Source organism: Astyanax mexicanus, chromosome 3, assembly GCF_023375975.1.
Source record: "Astyanax mexicanus isolate ESR-SI-001 chromosome 3, AstMex3_surface, whole genome shotgun sequence".
NCBI classification, from domain to species: domain Eukaryota; kingdom Metazoa; phylum Chordata; class Actinopteri; order Characiformes; family Acestrorhamphidae; genus Astyanax; species Astyanax mexicanus.
In genome coordinates this window covers 8,119,235-8,138,360 of record NC_064410.1, presented here as the reverse complement: position 1 = coordinate 8,138,360, position 19,126 = coordinate 8,119,235, and the positions used below count along the sequence as shown (strand labels likewise).

Sequence of the window (19,126 nt, the reverse complement as noted above, 5' to 3'; positions counted from 1 at the left end):
ACTAGCTCAGTTTTTCCTTTAAAGAGGATTAATTCTAAATGTTCTGCAGTACGGACCACAATTGAAGGACAATGTGCAATGTTGAAAAGTTCAAAGTTTATGACTGTTAGTTTTGCTCCTGATAAGGTTTGTGTTTGTCCACGAGTGCATTTAAGAAGCCTTGCGAGAGGCTGGAAAAGTCAGATAAACTATGAAATTTGAAATTTACGGCTGCTTAATTATTTTGCTGACTCTTGCTAGGGATAAGAGAGTTCATGAAAATGTCTGTGTGTTTGTGGAAGGGTAATTATTGCCCGCATTCCTTTGGAGGAGCTCAGATTAGTTGTTGACAGTCAGGTTTAAAAAGGTTACAAAACCAATTTTAAATGGTATGGACTTTACCAATCCACTGAAACAGACAATTAGAAATGAACCCAAGGTAATTTCTAAGCAACTAAAGGTCTTTCTCACGCTGACTCATGTTAATCTTTTGTGGCTCCACAGAGGTTTTCACCCAGCCTACATTAAAACATGGATGTGGTGGTACAAGCATACCTCATGTGACAAAAAGGGTTTAAAATCCTCAGGATGCTGCCAGAAGCGGCTGTCTGGAGTGTGCAGCCGGAATTTAATGCAGAAAGATTGTGCTCCACAAAATACTAAACTCTCTTTTCATGAAGAGGTTGAATAATTATAAGACTTCAATATGGTAAAATGGCAACAGTATTTTTTTTATTAATGTTTTAGGAACTTTTTAAAGCTGTTGTGTTCCTCTTTAAACAATATACCCATATTTCTGGAATACAGGTTAGGAACTGGAATGGTTTGAGGTGTGTGGCTGCATAGTTTTACGACTGCTCTTAATGCATTTGTGTCTCTTCCCACAGTCTGAACAGAAATGCAGTTTTTCTCCTGTTTGAATGCACTTGTGTTCAAGGATATTACTCTGATAAGTAAATCTCTTCCCACAGTCTGACCAGTGATTCGGTTTCTTTCCAGTGTGAATGCCTTTGTGTCGTTTTAGTTCACTGTAGTTTAAAACTCTTCCCACAATCCAAACAGTGATATGGTTTCTTTTCTTTGTGAGTTCGCTGGTGTCCTTGGAGAGCTCTCTGCTTTTTAAAACTCTTCCCACAGTCTGAGCAGTGATACAGTTTCTCTCCTGTGTGAAAACGCTGGTGGATCAGTGATCAGTGATGTGCAGTAAATATAGTGGGTACCCCTTCTGACCTTCTATATTATTGTAGGTATGTGCTGTAAATATTTTAAATTTAAAATTGTGTTCTAGAAATCAGGTCATAATTAGATGTATGGAATGTAAAACCCCTAATTAAAGCATTTAAATGGTTAAATAGTTTGAACAGAGCTGTAGATGCAAAAACAACTTTTTGAAGGAGCTAGTTTTATTTCCAGCACTAACCCAAGACCACCTCACTACATTCTATAAATGAGCTCAAAATCATACATTCACATGCTGTCCTGTAGAAATGCTCTCAGGATGTACTTAAAGCCGATGCAAAAGAGACGGGTACTGATTGGATGACTACCCCGATTGTCCCGCCTCCCTACCTACGCTAAAGCAGTAGTGATTGATTCTCTTCCTAACTGGTCCCTATCTTTCAAAAACTAAATCAGTTCTGATTGGATGTCATCCCATCCCAAACATTTTCGTCTCGCTTTTGTTATTTTCTTTATCATTTTTATTACTTTATGCCGTTTTTATTTAGTTATTGTCTCGTTTTTGTCTTGGAAAAAAAGGTTAATTGACGAGAAAACTATGACGAATGTTATTCGCCAACAAAATTAACACTGGTGCACATTAGACCTGCACACATGGAAAAAAGTGTGTCTGGACAATCAAATCCACAATGTTGGCATTCTCAAATGCTACCTGGCAACTCTGCCACTTTGGACAGGTGTCATGCTTAAAATCTGGGGCAAACAAAAGACACAAACAATCAAGTAGAAAATTGGTTCTGCACAACACAAAGAGAGAGGTTCTCAGAAACAAGCTCAAAATAATGAAAGATTTTATTTATTCAGCACAACTGATAAACACCCTAAAATTCTGGATAGGTGAAAAAACTTCAAGAGCAGAAACTATTGCCCTTTTAAATATATTTATACTGTAGCTTGAATGATAAATTTAATGCACACTGAATTTTACTTATTTGTTAAGTGGAATTGCAGCTGATTTTAATACTAGAATGCCTCTAATGGCTTCAGAAAACATTGTTTTTGATATTAAACTTGTGTCTTACTTGTACAGTAGAACATTTGAGAAATATCTTCATTGAATTCTTAAAGATTTAGTATTTTAGGACCACTTTATAGTGTTCATGGAACTATTTAAAATTTTTACTTTTGGAAAGGAATCCTTGTTAAAGTAGTTGGCATGTCTCTTTAAGGTTTTGTTGCATTCTTCAGCTGTTTTTATGTAAATTAAGTCTGATTTCTTCATAGATTGTGCAATTTTGTGAGGCAATAAATCAAGCTTAACTTAAAGCCTAAGTGTTTCATATAATATTTACTCCCAACAGCACTGTAAGTCAGAAACCTATATCAAAGCTGTCATGCAAAAAAAATGCATCAAATGCATTAATAATTATAGAACTTTAATGCAACTTCTGCATCCAATCACAGTCCCATAAATTAGTAATGCACCCAGGCTCAAGGGCAGTAGTACATAGAGCTTCCACCTGACTACTCAGCAGTCAGTCGTCCAATGAGTAAAGAGCTCCCTAGCTTTACCTTAGTGCCCCTTTAAATACAGGAAGCCCCTCCCTGGCTAAAACAAATCTCAGAGCAGGTAAGTTACAATGTCTTTATTACATTCAAATTTTAACATTTCCATTATTGTGTACAATGTTTTTACAGGTTTAAAATGGCCATTACAACAAAACATCTACTGCTAAATATTAATTTGAATGAACTTATCCAGTGAGTGACGTGGGCACACTCTAGACGATTCTCCTTTTAAAAGGTGAAGCAAAAGTACTTAATGTTGGTTTTGTTTTGTGGCTCCACATAAGTCTATTCTGTTGAGCGATTTAAAAGAAAATTGTGAAGAAAAAAGCATACACTGAAGAGAACACTCTGCCTATAGTAAAACATGAATGTGGTAGTACAGGCATACAGGCAAAATTCCTGTAGGATGCTAAAGTTGGTGTCATAGTCACTTTGATGAGATAGGAAATCTTTGGTGCGATTTAAAAAAGTGGTTGCAGCACGGAAACCCAAGAATATTATGGAACTAGAGGCCACTGCCTGTGAGAAATGGGCTTATAATTCTCAGAAACACTGCCATAAGCTACTGGAATGCTGTCTGGAGTGTGCAGCATATATTTGCAGCAGGTCAATGCAGAACAGGCTTTTCATGATCAGGTTGAAAAATTTTAGATAAACTGTATATTTGTTTTAGTAATGTTTTAGGAACTTTTTAAAGCAGTTGTGTTCCTCTTTAAACAATATGCCCATATTTCTGGAATAAGGGTTAGAAACTGGAATGGTTTGAAGTGTGTGGCTGCATATTTCTGCGACTGCTCTTAATGCATTTGTGTCTCTCCCCACAGTCTGAACAGAAATGCAGTTTCTCTCCTGTTTGAATGCACTTGTGTTTAATGACATTACTCTGATCAGTGAAACTCTTTCCACAGTCTGAGCAGTGATCCGCTTTCTCTCTAGCGTGAATGCGTTGGTGTCGTTTCAGTTCAGTTTTTAGTTTAAAACTCTTCCCACAATCCGAACAGTGATATGGTTTCTTTTCTTTGTGAGTACGCTGGTGTCCTTGGAGAGCACTCAGCTTTTTAAAACTCTTCCCACAATCTGAGCAGTGATAGGGATTCTCTCCTGTGTGAGCGAGACGATGTCTAAAGAAATGGCCCTGTTTTTTAAAACTCTTCCCACAATCTGAGCAGTGATACTCTTTCTCTGATGTGTGAACGCGCTGATGTGTACTGAGACTACCCCGGCATTTAAAACTCTTCTCACATTGTGAGCAGTGATACGGTCTCTCATCAGAGTGAATGCGCTGGTGTAGGTTAAGGGCCGTGTGTGTAGTAAAACTCTTTCCACAGTCTGAACAGAGATATGGTGTCTCTCCAGTATGAATGCGCTGGTGTAGCTGGAATTTATCCTGTTGAAAAAAAGTCCTCCCACAGTCTGAACAGTGATACAGTTTCTCTCCTGTGTGAAAACGCTGGTGGATTTGAAGAGTATAATGTTTAGTAAAAAGCTTCCCACAGTCTGAGCAGCAGTGCATTTTCTTCTTGTCTGTACTGTTTGGAGAGGGCATTCCTTGAGAACTGGAGGTTTCTCTGGATGTCATTTTCTTCCCCTCGTTCAGCAGCTTAACACTTTTGTAAAATCTTCCAATTGAGACTTGGAACAGGACAGCATTTATTTCTGGAAGAAACAAAAAAGAAAAAAGTCAGAGGCATTGTGGTTTTGCGGGTTTTCTTTACAGCTCTCACAGTGTTTCTCATCAATTAATGTTTTAATCAACTGACCCAAACATATAGTGCTATGATGCAAGTGTTTCCCAAAATCAAGGTAAAAATGTTGTTTGATTTATGTTGGTGACTTAGAAACTATGGTCAGCACATCTGGATATCCTAACAGCTGCTTTCCAAGAGCTGTGGTCCTCATTAACCACAGTGGACCACTTTTCCTGTGACCCAAAATACTTTACTGTACCCAAGGGAAGCATGTTTTATATAGTTATGAAATCTGTGATAATAGCAGACTTCCTTAGATCTGTGTGTATTACTATATCACTCTCCTTGGTTTACAGCCATGTAACACAGCAGTATAGGATTATGTTGGTGATTCCTGTATCTACTGTAATTGTAGATTAAACCCTAAAAATCAATGCTCAATGAGTCAAAACATTGTTTACTAACCCAGTTGTAAACAACACAGGGAAAAACTCAGACAGACACCGGATTACTTCAGAATGTGTGTTTGTGACTGAAAACTGCAAAACAGCAGTAAACAAGTCACAGAAACTTACTGTGAAATAAACTTTGAAGAAGCACTTTTTATAGAGAACAGGATCATGAGGTCAGCAGAGATGAACAAAGCAGTGCATTGTGGGATTTTAGGACATTGATGCTATGGCACAGGCTGGTTGTTTACTTAATTTAATGTACAATACAATGAAATGGTGAATGCTTGCTGTCTTATAAAATGCTACAATTGCTCTCACGACCGTAGGGGGAAATGTTTTGCAAATGGAGTGTTTTTTTTAGCTTCCCAGCTTGGAAGCAACACGGGAGGATCACAGGTCAACAACATTACCCAATGTGGTCTAAGTGAAAGACAATAATAAAACACAAAATAATAACCTTATTGTTTTACACTAATCACCAGAAACATTTCATAGTAGTGTTTTGTGTAGGTTAGCTATTTATAACTTATGTATTAAAGATAGGTTAGCTAGTTAAAGCTAGGTGGACGAGTTATACGTTATAAATTAAAGCTAAGTTGGCTAGTCATAACTTATAAATTAAAGCTAAGTTAGCTAGTCATAGCTTATAAATTAAAGCTAGGTTAGCTAGTTATAACTTATACATTAAAGATTGGTTAGCTAGTCATAACTTGTACATTAAAGCTAAGTTAGCTAGTTATAACTTATAAATTAAAGCTAGGTTAGCTAGTCATAACTTATAAATTAAAGCTAGGTTAGCTAGTCATAACTTATAAATTAAAGCTAGGTTAGCTAGTCATAACTTATAAATTTAAGCTAGGTTAGCTAGTCATAGCTTATAAGTTAAAGCTAGGTTAGCTAGTCATAGCTTATAAGTTAAAGCTAGGTTAGCTAGTTATAACTTATAAATTAAAGCTAGGTATAACTTATAAATTAAAGCTAGGTTAGCTAGTCATAACTTATAAATTAAAGCTAGGTTAGCTAGTCATAACTTATAATTTAAAGCTAGGTTAGCTAGGTATAACAAATTAAAGATTGGTTAGCTAGTTATAACTTATAAATTAAGCTAGGTTAGCTAGTTATAACTTATAAATTAAAGCTAGATTAGCTAGTCATAACTTACAAATTAAAGCTAGGTTAGCTTGTTATAACTTACAAATTAAAGCTAGGTTAGCTAGTCATAACTTACAAATTAAAGCTAGGTTAGCTAGGTATAACATAAATTAAAGATTGGTTAGCTAGTTATAACTTATAAATTAAAGCTAGGTTAGCTAGTTATAACTTATAAATTAAAGCTAGGTTAGCTAGTTATAACTTACAAATTAAAGCAAGGTTAGCTAGTTATAACTTATAAATTAAAGCTAGGTTAGCTAGTTATAACTTATAAAATAAAGCTAGGTTAGCTAGTTATAACTTATAAATTAAAGCTAGGTTAGCTAGTTATAACTTATAAATTAAAGCTAGGTTAGCTAGTTATAACTTATATATTAAAGCTAGGTTAGCTAGTTATAACATATATTAAAGCTAGGTTAGCTAGTTATAACTTATAAATTAAAGCTAGGTTAGCTAGTTATAACTTATAAATTAAAGCTAGGTTAGCTAGTTATAACTTATAAATTAAAGCTAGGTTAGCTAGTCATAACTTACAAATTAAAGCTAGGTTAGCTAGTTATAACATATTAAAGCTAGGTTAGCTAGTTATAACATAAATTAAAGCTAGGTTAGCTAGTCATAACTTATAAATTAAAGCTAGGTTAGCTAGTTATAACATATTAAAGCTAGGTTAGCTAGTTATAACTTATATATTGAAGCTAGGTTAGCTAGTTATAACTTTTTGTTTAACTTATTGCATGGTCCATTTGTTTTGATTGTGTGTACTAAAACATGGCGGGCGCTACCCAGCATGCAACGCACCATTACGTCGTTGCCCACCCTCTATTGTTTTCCTCAATTAATCACGGATCCTCACCGGAGAGCGAGGATTATGCACTTTTTTAGAAATTATTGTGATATATTTCACAAATAACTGCACGTTAATTTACCTACTGTGAAACATCTGCATACATAAAATGTTCTACATGCTAAACATTCTATGATCTACTTTACACACAGTTTAAGGTGGACCGGTGTTCTGTCGAATTTTCCTACCCATCGATACATGCTTCCCAAAGGTACTGCGCATGCGCCGACCTACACAATTTAATTCTTTCTCGTGTTTTATGTATAATTAATCTGGTTTAGGGGGGTTTATGTGCATTAAACAACCTGGACGCACTGTCATTGCACACAAGTGTAAATGGAAACTAAAAATTACACTTATTATCATAAATAAATAGAAAAGCAGTTTGTAATGAGCTATATTTACTATAACTTTGCCATGGTACAATGAATTATGCAATCCAAATCTAATAACGTACATCTACTGGAATATCACTGGGTACATGCCCTAAAATAGTGCTTCTTTTGTATTTTTACAGTTAAATATACATTGGGGCAGCACGGTTCGACAAGGTAGCAGAATGCGACAGAACACCGGAAATCTGAATAAGATACTGCTAACTTCAGCCTCGTTAATGGATAAAAAACATTTTTTATGTACACAAACAGACTACGTGCATGGAGAAACACGTGGCCTTAAAGGAGACATCTCTACAGTTAACTAAAAGGAGTAAGGAGTTATAATCTATAGCACCACAATATAACACTTTAAACCACCAGACAAGAGAATTATTCCCCAAATAAATCACCGATCCGGGTTTGTAAGAAGCTGCTAAATCTCCTGTCCATCTTAAATAAAGCAGAATGAAAGTGCTGATCAGAGATAACTAGGAGAAGATGATCCTCCAGCTCCTGGATGAAGCTGCTTGTGTGTGATGTTAAATGTGCTGCTCCTTCTGAATGTGTTTGTGTGAATCTAAGTAAATGTAGAGCAGTGTGAAGAAGGTGAAGAGTGGAACATCTCCATACCTGCAGCAGGTGAGCTGGATCTTCTGCTGCTCTTCTTTATAGGAGAGCGGGGGGAGAATCTCTACCTACAGAGGATCCAGTCTCTGCACTGAATCTGATCCAATACAATAAACAGCCCTGAATCACCTGAACCTCCAACAGTCTGCTGCTGTGTTTCTGCACTGAAGACTTCGGCTGCAGACTCCCGGAACCCCGCTGTGGAGCTAAGCTAATCAAATCACAGAACTCCCCGCTCAGGAACCAATGGCCTTACATCCGGCAACTAGATGTCAAAATAAAAGTCTTACCTCGTTTCACTGTTACTGATCAAACACACAGAACAGGAACACTAATATTATTATACTTTTATTATACTTTTAAGTATTTAAAATCCCAAAACATATATATTATATATCACATTATCTTAAGTATAATATATGAAATAATATAATACTACTACTACTAATAATAATAATAATATTGTCACCATGAACAGTTGTCCTTCAAAGTGTATACTCTGTTTATGTGGAACTGAAAGGCACAATTGCATATTATTATTATTATTATTATTATTATTATTATTATTATTATTACTATTATTAAATAATAATAACACAAATTGTACTTCTACTCAGATGGAATGACAAATGCTTTAATGTCTTGCTGGTGCACATGATGAGAATCGGTTAGAAGTTAACAAGATGCCTAAAGTTAAACTGTCAGTAAACACAATGTTGTTCTTGTATTTTTTGTCAAATACCTTTCTTTGTAGTTTAAAGTACTTAGCTAACTAATTTAAGTAAAGCTGAGCTAGGTCAACAAATAAAAAAATTGGAGCATTAACATTAGCGGCTAACCGCTAGCAGTTGCCGCCCAACAGTGCTACACTGAGGAACCCTGAGTGCTTTGGTAAGCCAGAGTGATAAAAGCTAGCGGTTCGTCCACCGTAAGTTGTTTTAACACAGTAAACGTGCATGCTACAGTCCGATATACTCCTCTCTGAATGAGGAAAGAGCTAGCATGGTTAGCGGGTAATGGTGCTAGCCAGGGTTAGGAGCAAGCTACAGGCTGATACTCTCCTCTGAATGCAGAAATAGCGGTTAGTGGTTAATGCTAATGATACTCCAGCCCTGGTGCTGGAGAACTAAACTGAAACTCCTGTATAACGCTGCACTTTAGGGTCAGGTTGGATTTTTTGCAAACGATCTAAGCTCTAATTCTGATGAGACTTATTCCAATATTAAGCTGAGCTAAAGCCGTTGCCATGTGGGTCAGCCAGACTTCCTGTACCAGTTTTCACCAGTTTCCAAGAGTCTTTTGAAGGTCTAAGAAAACAGTGCTTATTGCTCTCTGGCTTCATTTGTAATTTTTTTAGACTGCACTGCTACTGTGATTTTTACATTTGAGCTTGATTGTTAAGACATAAAATTGTACAAGAACGTATAACACTGTCAAAAGTGAGTAGCACAAAATTCAGCCAACCCTCAGAAAAGGCTACAGACTGCTATTAGTAAATAGGTCAGATAAAATACAGGTTGTGTCAAATCTGTGAAGTCAAGGAAAGTACATTCTCCATTCTGGAATGTAAAAGCCCATTGAAATTTCCTGGATGTGCAAGTTTTCAACTTTCCATCTCATAAGAACCCTCAAAAGGATTAAACAGTTGTAGATGTGGAAATATTTAGAAAAATAGACAAATCACAGGCCCATAGATTCCGCAGATCCACCAGAGAAAGTGAAGGAAAATTGGCTACTGCAACTGAGGAAAAACTTGTTTGGCAAAACGTGAATTAAAGCCATCAGTAACAGTCCTACACAAAACATCAAGCGAGAAAATCCTGGAAAACAGGATGGACCCTAACACCTATCTGGATTGCTTCCAAATTCAAAAAGTCGACGAGAATAAAAAAACCTTCTCCACTGAAGCATCTCCACAAGACTGCAGTCGCAGTGTCTTGTACTATGCAATTTGCACACCAGCTAAGTCAACAGTGGCTCTAGCAGAAATGCTCACCTGCCTCATCAGAGCACACTTACTGCAGAGCACTGGCTAAACAGTTTGGGCCCCGTTTTTTTACACCTCTAAAAAGCACCAGCATGCTGAAAATGTTGAAACAGATTTCAGTTGGGCGATCATTTATACAATTCTTATTGTATCGCATTATGCCACTGCAATATCTACAAGTATTTGCAAAAATGCTTATGGCTTTCTGAGAAAGGGAAAAATTGCACGTTCACATTTGAGCTCCACACATGTAAAATGTGTGTCTGGACAATCATTAAATTCAGACTGCTGGCCAGGCCTGCTTGGCATTTTCAAGTGCTACCGGGCAACTCTGCCACTTTGGACAAGTGTCATTCCTAAACATCTGGGGCAAACAAAAGACACAAACACTCAAGTAGAAAATTGGTTCCACCCAACACAAAGAGAGAGGTTCTCAGAAACAAGCTCAAAATAATAAAAGATTAATTTCTGGTTGAATGCTTGGCATCACCATTACAGAGATTCAGCAGAACATCACAAAAGAAATGAAACAGTCAACCTCTAAGTCAAGAGGGAAAATGAAAGAACGGACGAAAAACAAAAAGAAAGCAAAATATTATAACTTTCCAAAAACTTGTGCAGATATGCCAACTATTCAGCCATATAGTGGTGCTTCTTGAAAGTTTGTGGACCCTTTAGAATGTTTTATGATTTCTGCATAAATATGACCTAAAACATCAGAATTTCACAAGTCATAAAGTAAATAAAGAGAACCCAGTTAAACAAACGACACAATTCAATCCTGGTCATTTATTTACTGAGGAAAATGATCCAATATTTATTATTTGTAAGTGGCAAAAGTATGTGGACCTTTGCTTTCAGTGTCTGGTGTGACCCACTTTTGCAGCAACAATTGCAACTAGAAGTTTCTGGTATCTGTTGGTTAATCCTGCACACTGTCTTGAAGGAATTTTAGCTTACTGCTCTGTATAGGATGGTGGTGAAAGGATTGCTCGAGTAATTGGAGTTACTTGATTTAAAAAAATGATCCAGTAATTTTCTGTGCCTCGAGTAATCGTTTACTTAAGTAAAAACTCAACGCGCTTAGCGCTAAGTCACCCGCGCATTTAGGAAAGAGGAGGCGGCGGAGGTTGTAGTTGAGAAAAGGGTAATTTGGGGAAAGAGCGACAACTTATGAGAAAAAAGGGCAATAATAATGAAGCATTTTATGCTGGACAGCGTCTGCACCATCTCAGCCAAAGACACGTTAGCGGTGGAGCCTAGAGAAGGTTAATATAATAATAATAATAATAATATTAATAACAATAATGTACCTTAACATAACGACAGCACTGTGGAGTCCTGATTACTAGAAATACTGTCAAAAACAGACAATTATGGACTTAATAAGGCTTTATGTAAGTGAACACGTCACCGGCTTGGCGAGACGAACTGTCAACATCTTTGCAAATGTTTATGCCTTTTTTTATTGATTAATAAATTATTATTATTCCTTTATTTATTTATATTTGTGTTTGGAGTTTGGAAATGTGTGTTGTGAATTTAAAAATATAACTTCAATTGGTCATTCATTATTAAGTGAAATGACTTGTTTTCTCTTGTGTATTTTTAATGACTCTTTATGCAAACAAATGTTTTATTCGTTTACTCAAATAATCGAATCGATTTTTCAGTAAAGTACTCGATTACTAAAATAATCTACAGCTTTAAACAAGATACTCATATTTCTAGAATAAGGCCTAATAACTAGAATGGATTAAGGTGTCACTGCATATTTCCACAACTGCTCCTTAATGCACTTGTGTCCCCTCAATGTTTGTGAATACCTGAAGAGCTTCCCACAGTCTGAACAGTAAAACAGTTTTCCTCCAGTGTGAATGTGCTTGTGGTTAAGGAGATTACTCTGATGAGTAAAACTTTTCCCACAGTCAGAGCAGTGATTTGTTTTTTCTCCTGTGTGAATGCATTGGTGTCGATTTAGTGTCGTTTGTTGATTAAAACTCTTCCCACAATCTGAACAGTGATATGGTTTCTCCCCAGTGTGAATGCGCCTATGCGCTTCGAGATGACTCTGTTGTTTAAAGCTCTTCCCACAGTCAGAACAGTGATATGGTTTCTCTCCTGTGTGAATGCGCAGATGTTGCTTTAGAGCACTTTGTAGTTTAAAACTCTTCCCACAATCTGAACAGTGATGCGGTTTCTCCCCAGTGTGAATGAGTTGGTGTTGCTTTAGTGCACTTTGTTGACTAAAACTCTTCCCACAATCTGAACAGTGATATGGTTTCTCCCCAGTGTGAATGCGACTATGTCCTTTGAGATGACTCCGTAGTTTAAAACTCTTCCCACAGTCTGAGCAGTGATACGGTTTCTCTCCTGTGTGAATGCGCTGGTGTTGCTTTAGTGACATTTGCCGATTAAAACTCTTCCCGCAATCTGAACAATGATACGGTTTCTCCCCAGTGTGAATGAGAAGGTGTTGTTTCAGTGTGGTTTGATGATTAAAACTCTTTCCACATGCTGAACAGTAATACGGTTTCTCTCCTGTGTGACTGCGCTGGTGTTGTGTCAGTGCAATTTGTTGATTAAAACTCCTCCCACAGTCTGAGCAGTGATACGGTTGCTCTCCTGTGTGAATGCGCTGGTGTTGCTTTAGTGACATTTTCCGATTAAAACTCTTCCCACAGTCTGAGCACTGATATGGTTTCTCTCCAGTGTGAATGTGCCGATGTGCATCAAGATTACCCCGTTGACTAAAACGTCTCCCACAATCTGAGCAGCAATACAGTTTTTTTCCTGTGTGAACAAGCTGATGTCGAAGGAGAACACTCCCTCGACTAAAACATCTCCCACATTCTGTGCAGGCATATGGTTTCTCTCCAGTGTGAATGCGCTGGTGTATTTGGAGAGTATCCTGTCGAGTAAAACATTTCCCACAGTCTGAACAGCAGTGCGTTTTCTTCTTGTCTGTGCTGTTTGGAGAGGGCGTTTCTTGAGAACTGGAGGTTCCTCTGGATGCCATGTTCTTCCCCTCGTTCAGCAGCTTAACACTTTTGTAAAATCTTTCATTTGAGACTTGAAACAGGACAGCATTTATTTCTGGAAGAAACAAAGAAGAACAGCAGTGCAAGTTCAGTGCAAAGTGTAGGATTTTAGTTTATGTCAATAAATTCTACAGCACCTTCTCTCCTGTCTTTGGAGGTAGATTGTGATGTCAGAGACGTTGTTGTTTTGTTCACAGCTCACAGTGTTTGTCATCAACTAATGTTGTTTTTATCAATTGACCCAAACGTATAGTGTTGTGATGCAATTGTTTCCCAAAACCAAGTTAATAATGTTGGTTGATTTATGTTGGCAACTTAATTGGAACTATGGCCAGCACAACTGGATATGCTAACAGCTGCTTTCCAAGAGCTGTGGCCCTCATTAACCACCAGTGACCACCCTTCCTATGACCCAAAATACTTTACTGTAGCCAATGGAAGCATATTTAATATAGTTATCAAATATGTGATAAATAATAGCGGACTTCCTCAGACCTGTATGTATTATTGTATTACTCCCCTTGGCTTGCAGGCATGTAACACAGCAGTATTGTGGCACAGAGGTGTACCAGTGTGAAACCAATATGAACCAGACCACATGAAGACTTCCAGATGTGAAAACTATTGTCCCCCTTAACTTAATATTTGATAGCGGACTCTATGGAAACACTACGTGATAGCTGATTCCTGTATCCATAGATACATTTCTTACTAGACTTTTATGCGACTCTTCTTTTTTTTTTTTTTTAGCTGCTCTCCAATAGGGCTGCAACGATTAGTCGATATAATTGACAATGCTGATTATTTAAATGTGTATGGGTAAAAGGCTCACTCACAGAGTTTACTAGGCCTGTAACGGTATAATGTATTCTTACCGAACCGTACCGAACAGACCTTCGGTACGGTACAGTGCTGTACCGAACGAATACAGTCAGTTTATATGTTCTACACAGCGCCTGTTCTACCCTAGGTCTGTGCCTGTCGCGACATGTGGCTATCTAATATTCATTAGATGCCAGTACGTGATTGGAGTAGTAAAGGGGAGGTTCTTTGATATGTTTAAAGCAACTCTTTCGTGATTCGTGCTCTTGTGACCATGTGGGGGCGACGTCGCACGGCGAACCAATCAGTCGAGCCTTTCCTAACCACTCTTCAAAACACATTTGCGAGGTGCACGCGTCTGCTGTATCAGAGAATGGTGAAGACTATTTTGACATTATGGCAGAAGCTAGCGACCAAACGGAGATAGAAAATCCTCCCCTGTCTTTAAAATCTCCCGTTTGGGAGCACTGCGGTTTCCCAGTGAAAACCTGCGACGGAAAAAGACAAGTGGATAAAACGAAAGCGGTATGTCGTTATTGTTTTGCTGAGGTCGGCTATATTTCGGGCAACACTTCAAACATGCTAAGTCATCTGAGACAGAGCCACCCAAGTGCTAAAATTACCGCGACAAAAAAGAAGATCCCTGTGGTGCAAACGCCACTGATATCTGCGTTCAGGCATCATTACAATCACAATTCAGATCGGGCTAAAGCCATTACAGCATCCATTGGGGCTTTTATAGCATCGAGGGTATATAGAGGGTATTTTCAAGCGCTGGGGACGTTATAACTGCCAGCAGATCTGCCCTCACTGCTGACAATGTGGACAAACTGATTTTCTTGGCAAAACATATGAAGATTGAGTAAAAATGAATACTGTAACACTAGAATTCTGGAACTGAGTGCTGCACTTTACATGTGGAAAGTTTTGTTTACTGTTTAAAGGGAATTCAATTTATTATTTTTAATTTTATTTTGTTTAATTTTTAACATTGTTTAATCATTTGAGAATATTTCATTTAAGTCAAGTCAAGTAGTTGTCAATACTGCATATGTACAGGACATACAGAGAATTGAAATTACGTTACTCTCCTTCCCAATTTTACAGCAAGTACAGATAATAGATATAATAAAGGAGAATGGGAGACACTATGAGTACAATACAGCAGGGACACAAATAGACATACATGAGACAAAAACAAGGTGCAGTAGTGTGGGGAGAAATAGATATATAAATATAAGTAAATAAGTAAAAATAGATATATAATTATAATATAAAAGAGTGGGAGACACTATATGTTCAATACAGCAAGACACAATAAACATACGTAAGACAATAGTGCAATATTGATGGTGATTGAGATGGAATGACAGTATAAATAGTATATATCAGTAGTGCAAATATGGTATATAGCTTAAGGCTGGTAACTTAATGGTACCAAGCAGCACTTTATATTTATTTACTGTTTCAGTTTGTATATTGGCAATTTTTTGGTTAAATAAACAACACGCTGTGGAAGAAAATGGTTCTGCATTTTGTTCCTATACTGTACCGAAAATGTACCGAACCGTGACCCCAAAACCGAGGTACGTACCGAACCGTGATTTTTGCATACCGTTACACCCCTAGAGTTTACACTTAACTTAGTCTGTGTCTCCAAAAGTGCCCCAAACACAACAGATTGCATATTTACTCAATAAATATCAGTACTTTCCATGTATAAACAACATCTAGACATTTAAATGTGTTTTAAATCATATGTTCAGGAGTTTCTATTGTTTTTAGAGATAAAGGACGTAATTGTTGACTAATCGAAAAAATAATCATCAGATTAGTCGACTACCAAAATAATCATTAGTTGCAGCCCTTCTCTCCAATGGTGTTCTGAATGATTTAGATCTGGCAATCAAGGCAAAACCACGTGTCGGTGCTCGTATTACGTTAAGTAAAACCACGTGACCGATACAGTTCCAGTATCATTTGGTTGTGAACGCGCCAAATTGTATTTATTAGGGAGACAATATGTCGACATGTTTTGTTAGATGGAGATTTTTGTAGTTTGTGTTCTTTGCTTTGCATTGTTTTTTTTTTGGCTTGTCTTTAAGTACCATGGATCAACCAAGGAATGAATCACAAAACCTTAGAATGAATCACAAAAAGACTGGTGAAGCAACTTTCTGTTTTTATGCCCCAAAAATATGTAACTCTTTACTAATTAATTTTCGTCAGGCATCGAGTGTTGCTAGCTTTAAAAGGCAGCTAAAAACCTTCCTGTTTAGCCTAGGTTTCTACTAGCTTCTGTTCTGCAAATATTTTTATTTTTAATTTTTTTTCATTTTTCAAAATCTATTTTATTCTATAGTTTATTTTAATATAAGTGTCGTTTTTTACTACAATTTTATCATATTGTTACTTTTTAATTTTTTTATTTGTTTTATATAACTTTTACATTTTGCTGTTTTATTTAATGTACATAACATTTAATGAATGTTATGTGCTTTCCGTCATTAATCAACTCCACTTGTGTTAATAATAATAATAATTTTAGGCTATCAAGACTATGATTAGCCAGAGGTATGTGGAGAAAACGGAGCAAGTTAAAAAATAACTGCTGAGTGCAGTTGCAGTTAGCCTAACAGCTGACATGTGGACATTATCAACATGGGGGCTTACCTGGATGTGACTTGTCATTATGTTGACAGTAAGGACCATACACTGTGTACATTAATGTTGGGAGTGCAACACTTTCCTCAACAGCACACTGCTGAAAATATGGCCCAAGTAACAAAAAACTCAATGGAGGAGTGGACTGGTCACAGGTGCGGCTGCAAAGATGATTGCATGTGTCAGAAAGCTCCAAATCAGATCCACGATTTGCATAGCGGATTCATTAAATTTAACAGTTTGAAAAACATGTGACCAAATTGAGACATTCACTGATATCTGACATAAAACAAGGCAGATCGTAACACACTTTAGAACCAGTACTACAGCCATAGAAGCTGGCACAAGTCCAGCTACAGATGGGAGGGCCAGTGAAGAAATTAATGAATGAGGTGTCAACTACATGGAACAGCACTTATTTAATGCTGGAATGCTTTGTGGAACAGAAGGAGTTGGTGCTGGTATCTCTGGCCTCTTTAAAAAGTGATATACCCCCGCTGACTACAGATGATTACAAAATCATAGAGGAGATACTCTGTGTGCTTGTTTTATTTAAAATCAATCGACAGCTGTCGGAGGAAAAAAAAAAAAAAAGAAAGTCTGGATCAAAAGTAATCCCAGTGCTTAAAATTTTGCACCACTCACTTCAACGCAATGCATCAAATGTAACCACGGAAATCGCCATTTATCTTGTGGAAATCCTTAAAAGAAGACTGCTAGAAACACTGTGCAACCTGGAGTCATTGTGAAAAGTGTAATGGTGATACCAACACTGCTGGACCCTCGGTTCAAGACAGTGGCATTCTTAAGTGCGTCAAAAGCCAATGCTGCAGTGAAAAGACTCAAATCTAACGTGTGGCAGAAATGAGAAGCACTGTACCGACACAAATGGAAGATGCCCAAGCTGGTCCTTCAACTCTCTCTGCTCCCAGTTCAGGTATATCATGATTGTTAATTGTGTTTATTTGTATTTTAATGTTCTTGCAAATCACAATCAAATGTGATTACAATGAATTAGTAACACAGATGCATTTTACTTTTCCCTAAGATGACAACCGGTGGCAGCAGCTACCTTATACAAACTTGCAATAAAATATCTATGCACGCCATTGTCATCAGTGCCCTGTGAAAGGGTTTTCTTCAAAACAGGAGAATTTTTTTGTAAACGGCGCAATCGCCTCAGCCTAAACATGTTAAAGGCACACTAGGTAGGATTTTCTTGATTATTGAATTTTTGAATTTTTAAATAAATTACAATAAATTACAGCTTGAAACTCACTGCAGCGCTCCATTGAGGTGTAATAGGAGGAATAGCGGCCCTCCTCTGTAAGTTTTCCTAGGCGGCCGGGACCAACGCTCGCAAGACTAAGCCTCTTTCGAGAACTGCGACCTGCTTTCCGACCTGTATGTAGTTCTAACAGTTCTACAAGGACCCTACAAAAACCCGCTATTTGGAGTTGGTTAATTATTTACAGATGCTAACCAATAGTGATGAGCACAGCAGCTCTTTTAGATGAACTGAATCATTAGAATCTGTTCACTAAAAAGATTTGTTCAAAAGATCCTTTTTGTGCTGTTCTATTGTAAGAAGCTCCGGTAAGTATCAGATAAGGACAGACTATAAGTAATTCAGTGGATATTTTTGTTTTGTAAGGAGCTTGACATGTTTACAATAAAGTAAACATTTTTTTAAAGAGACAAATTGATGATGCAGTTTAGACTGGTTTTAATTACTTTTGTGTGCTTTTTACTTTCTGATGGAAAAAGTAGCTTATATTCAGGTGGATTTTCCACTGTTTATGTACTACATGTCAGTAGTAACAACAGTCTACTGTATGTATGTAAATAAAATATGTACATATAAACAGGGCTTTATCTAACGCATCTGCATTCACAGCGATTATAACTTTGTACACATATAATAAGACTGGGATAACTAGGAGAAGATGATCCTCCAGCTCCTGGATGAAGCTGCTTGTGTGTGATGTTAAATGTGCTGCTCCTTCTGAATGTGTTTGTGTGAATCTAAGAGTAAATGTAGATCAGTGTGAAGGTGAAGAGTGGAACATCTCTATACCTGCAGCAGGTGAGCTGGATCTTCTGCTGCTCTTCTTTATAGGAGAGCGGGGAGAATCCAATCTCTGCACTGGATCTGATCCAGTACAGTAAACAGCCCTGAATCACCTGAACCTCCAACAGTCTGCTGCTGTGTTTCTGTACTGAAGACCCCCAGCTGCAGACTCCCGGAACTCCGCTGTGGAGCCAATCAAATCACAGAACTGTAGTCCTGCTCAGGCAACCAGCGGTCAAAATTAAAGTCCGGCAGTAGGTAGTATAAAAGATGAGATTTTTTATTCAGTTGTATATGTAATAAAAAAATCATACAAAGTTTGAAAAATAGGACATGGCTCTGGATTTGCGTATATGAAATTTACCAAATAAGGAGATCTGTTTCATAACCCGATTCATTTTTATTTAATTTAGTGTCATGGTTTAGAAACATCCAATAACATTTTGGTGAAATATCAGCTTTAAAATTATTGAGCTGAACATTACAAAAATATAACACTTAGTATTACTACTAGTACTCCACAGATCAGGACATTTTTAAACTTTTTATGGGCTGATTTACGTCTTTTGGAGAGAGGACTACTATATATTACATCAGATATATATTATATAAAAACTTATATAGTCATTATAATTTTGTCGCTGTGTGTGTGCTATGTTTTGATCAGTTAA

At 37.2% G+C, this 19,126-nt stretch overlaps 1 protein-coding gene across 3 annotated transcripts; it reads right to left on the bottom strand.

Annotated features, from left to right (window-relative positions):
- Positions 1-2,577: 2,577 nt before the first annotated feature.
- Positions 2,578-18,624, bottom strand: LOC103034866 (zinc finger protein 501). 3 transcript variants are annotated; one of them, XR_007438167.1, is made up of 2 exons: positions 18,462-18,624; positions 2,578-4,383 (listed from the first exon to the last, which is right to left on the bottom strand). XR_007438167.1 is itself a non-coding variant. In XM_007239200.4 (2 exons), the coding sequence occupies exon 2, from the start codon at positions 12,874-12,876 to the stop codon at positions 11,614-11,616; it is 1,263 nt and encodes a 420-aa protein (XP_007239262.3). In that variant the 5' UTR covers positions 12,877-12,953; positions 18,462-18,624; the 3' UTR covers positions 10,632-11,613. The 3 variants fall into 3 exon arrangements, 1 of the variants encoding a protein (XP_007239262.3); XR_002649156.2 differs by lacking the exon at positions 18,462-18,624 and adding an exon at positions 7,874-8,241 and having other exon boundaries at positions 2,790-4,383; XM_007239200.4 differs by lacking the exon at positions 2,578-4,383 and adding an exon at positions 10,632-12,953.
- Positions 18,625-19,126: the final 502 nt, after the last annotated feature.

Coding starts and splice junctions, on each gene's coding strand:
- LOC103034866 (XM_007239200.4), bottom strand. CDS start 12,876: ATGGCATCCAGAGGAACCTCCAGTTCTCAAGAAACGCCCTCTCCAAAC.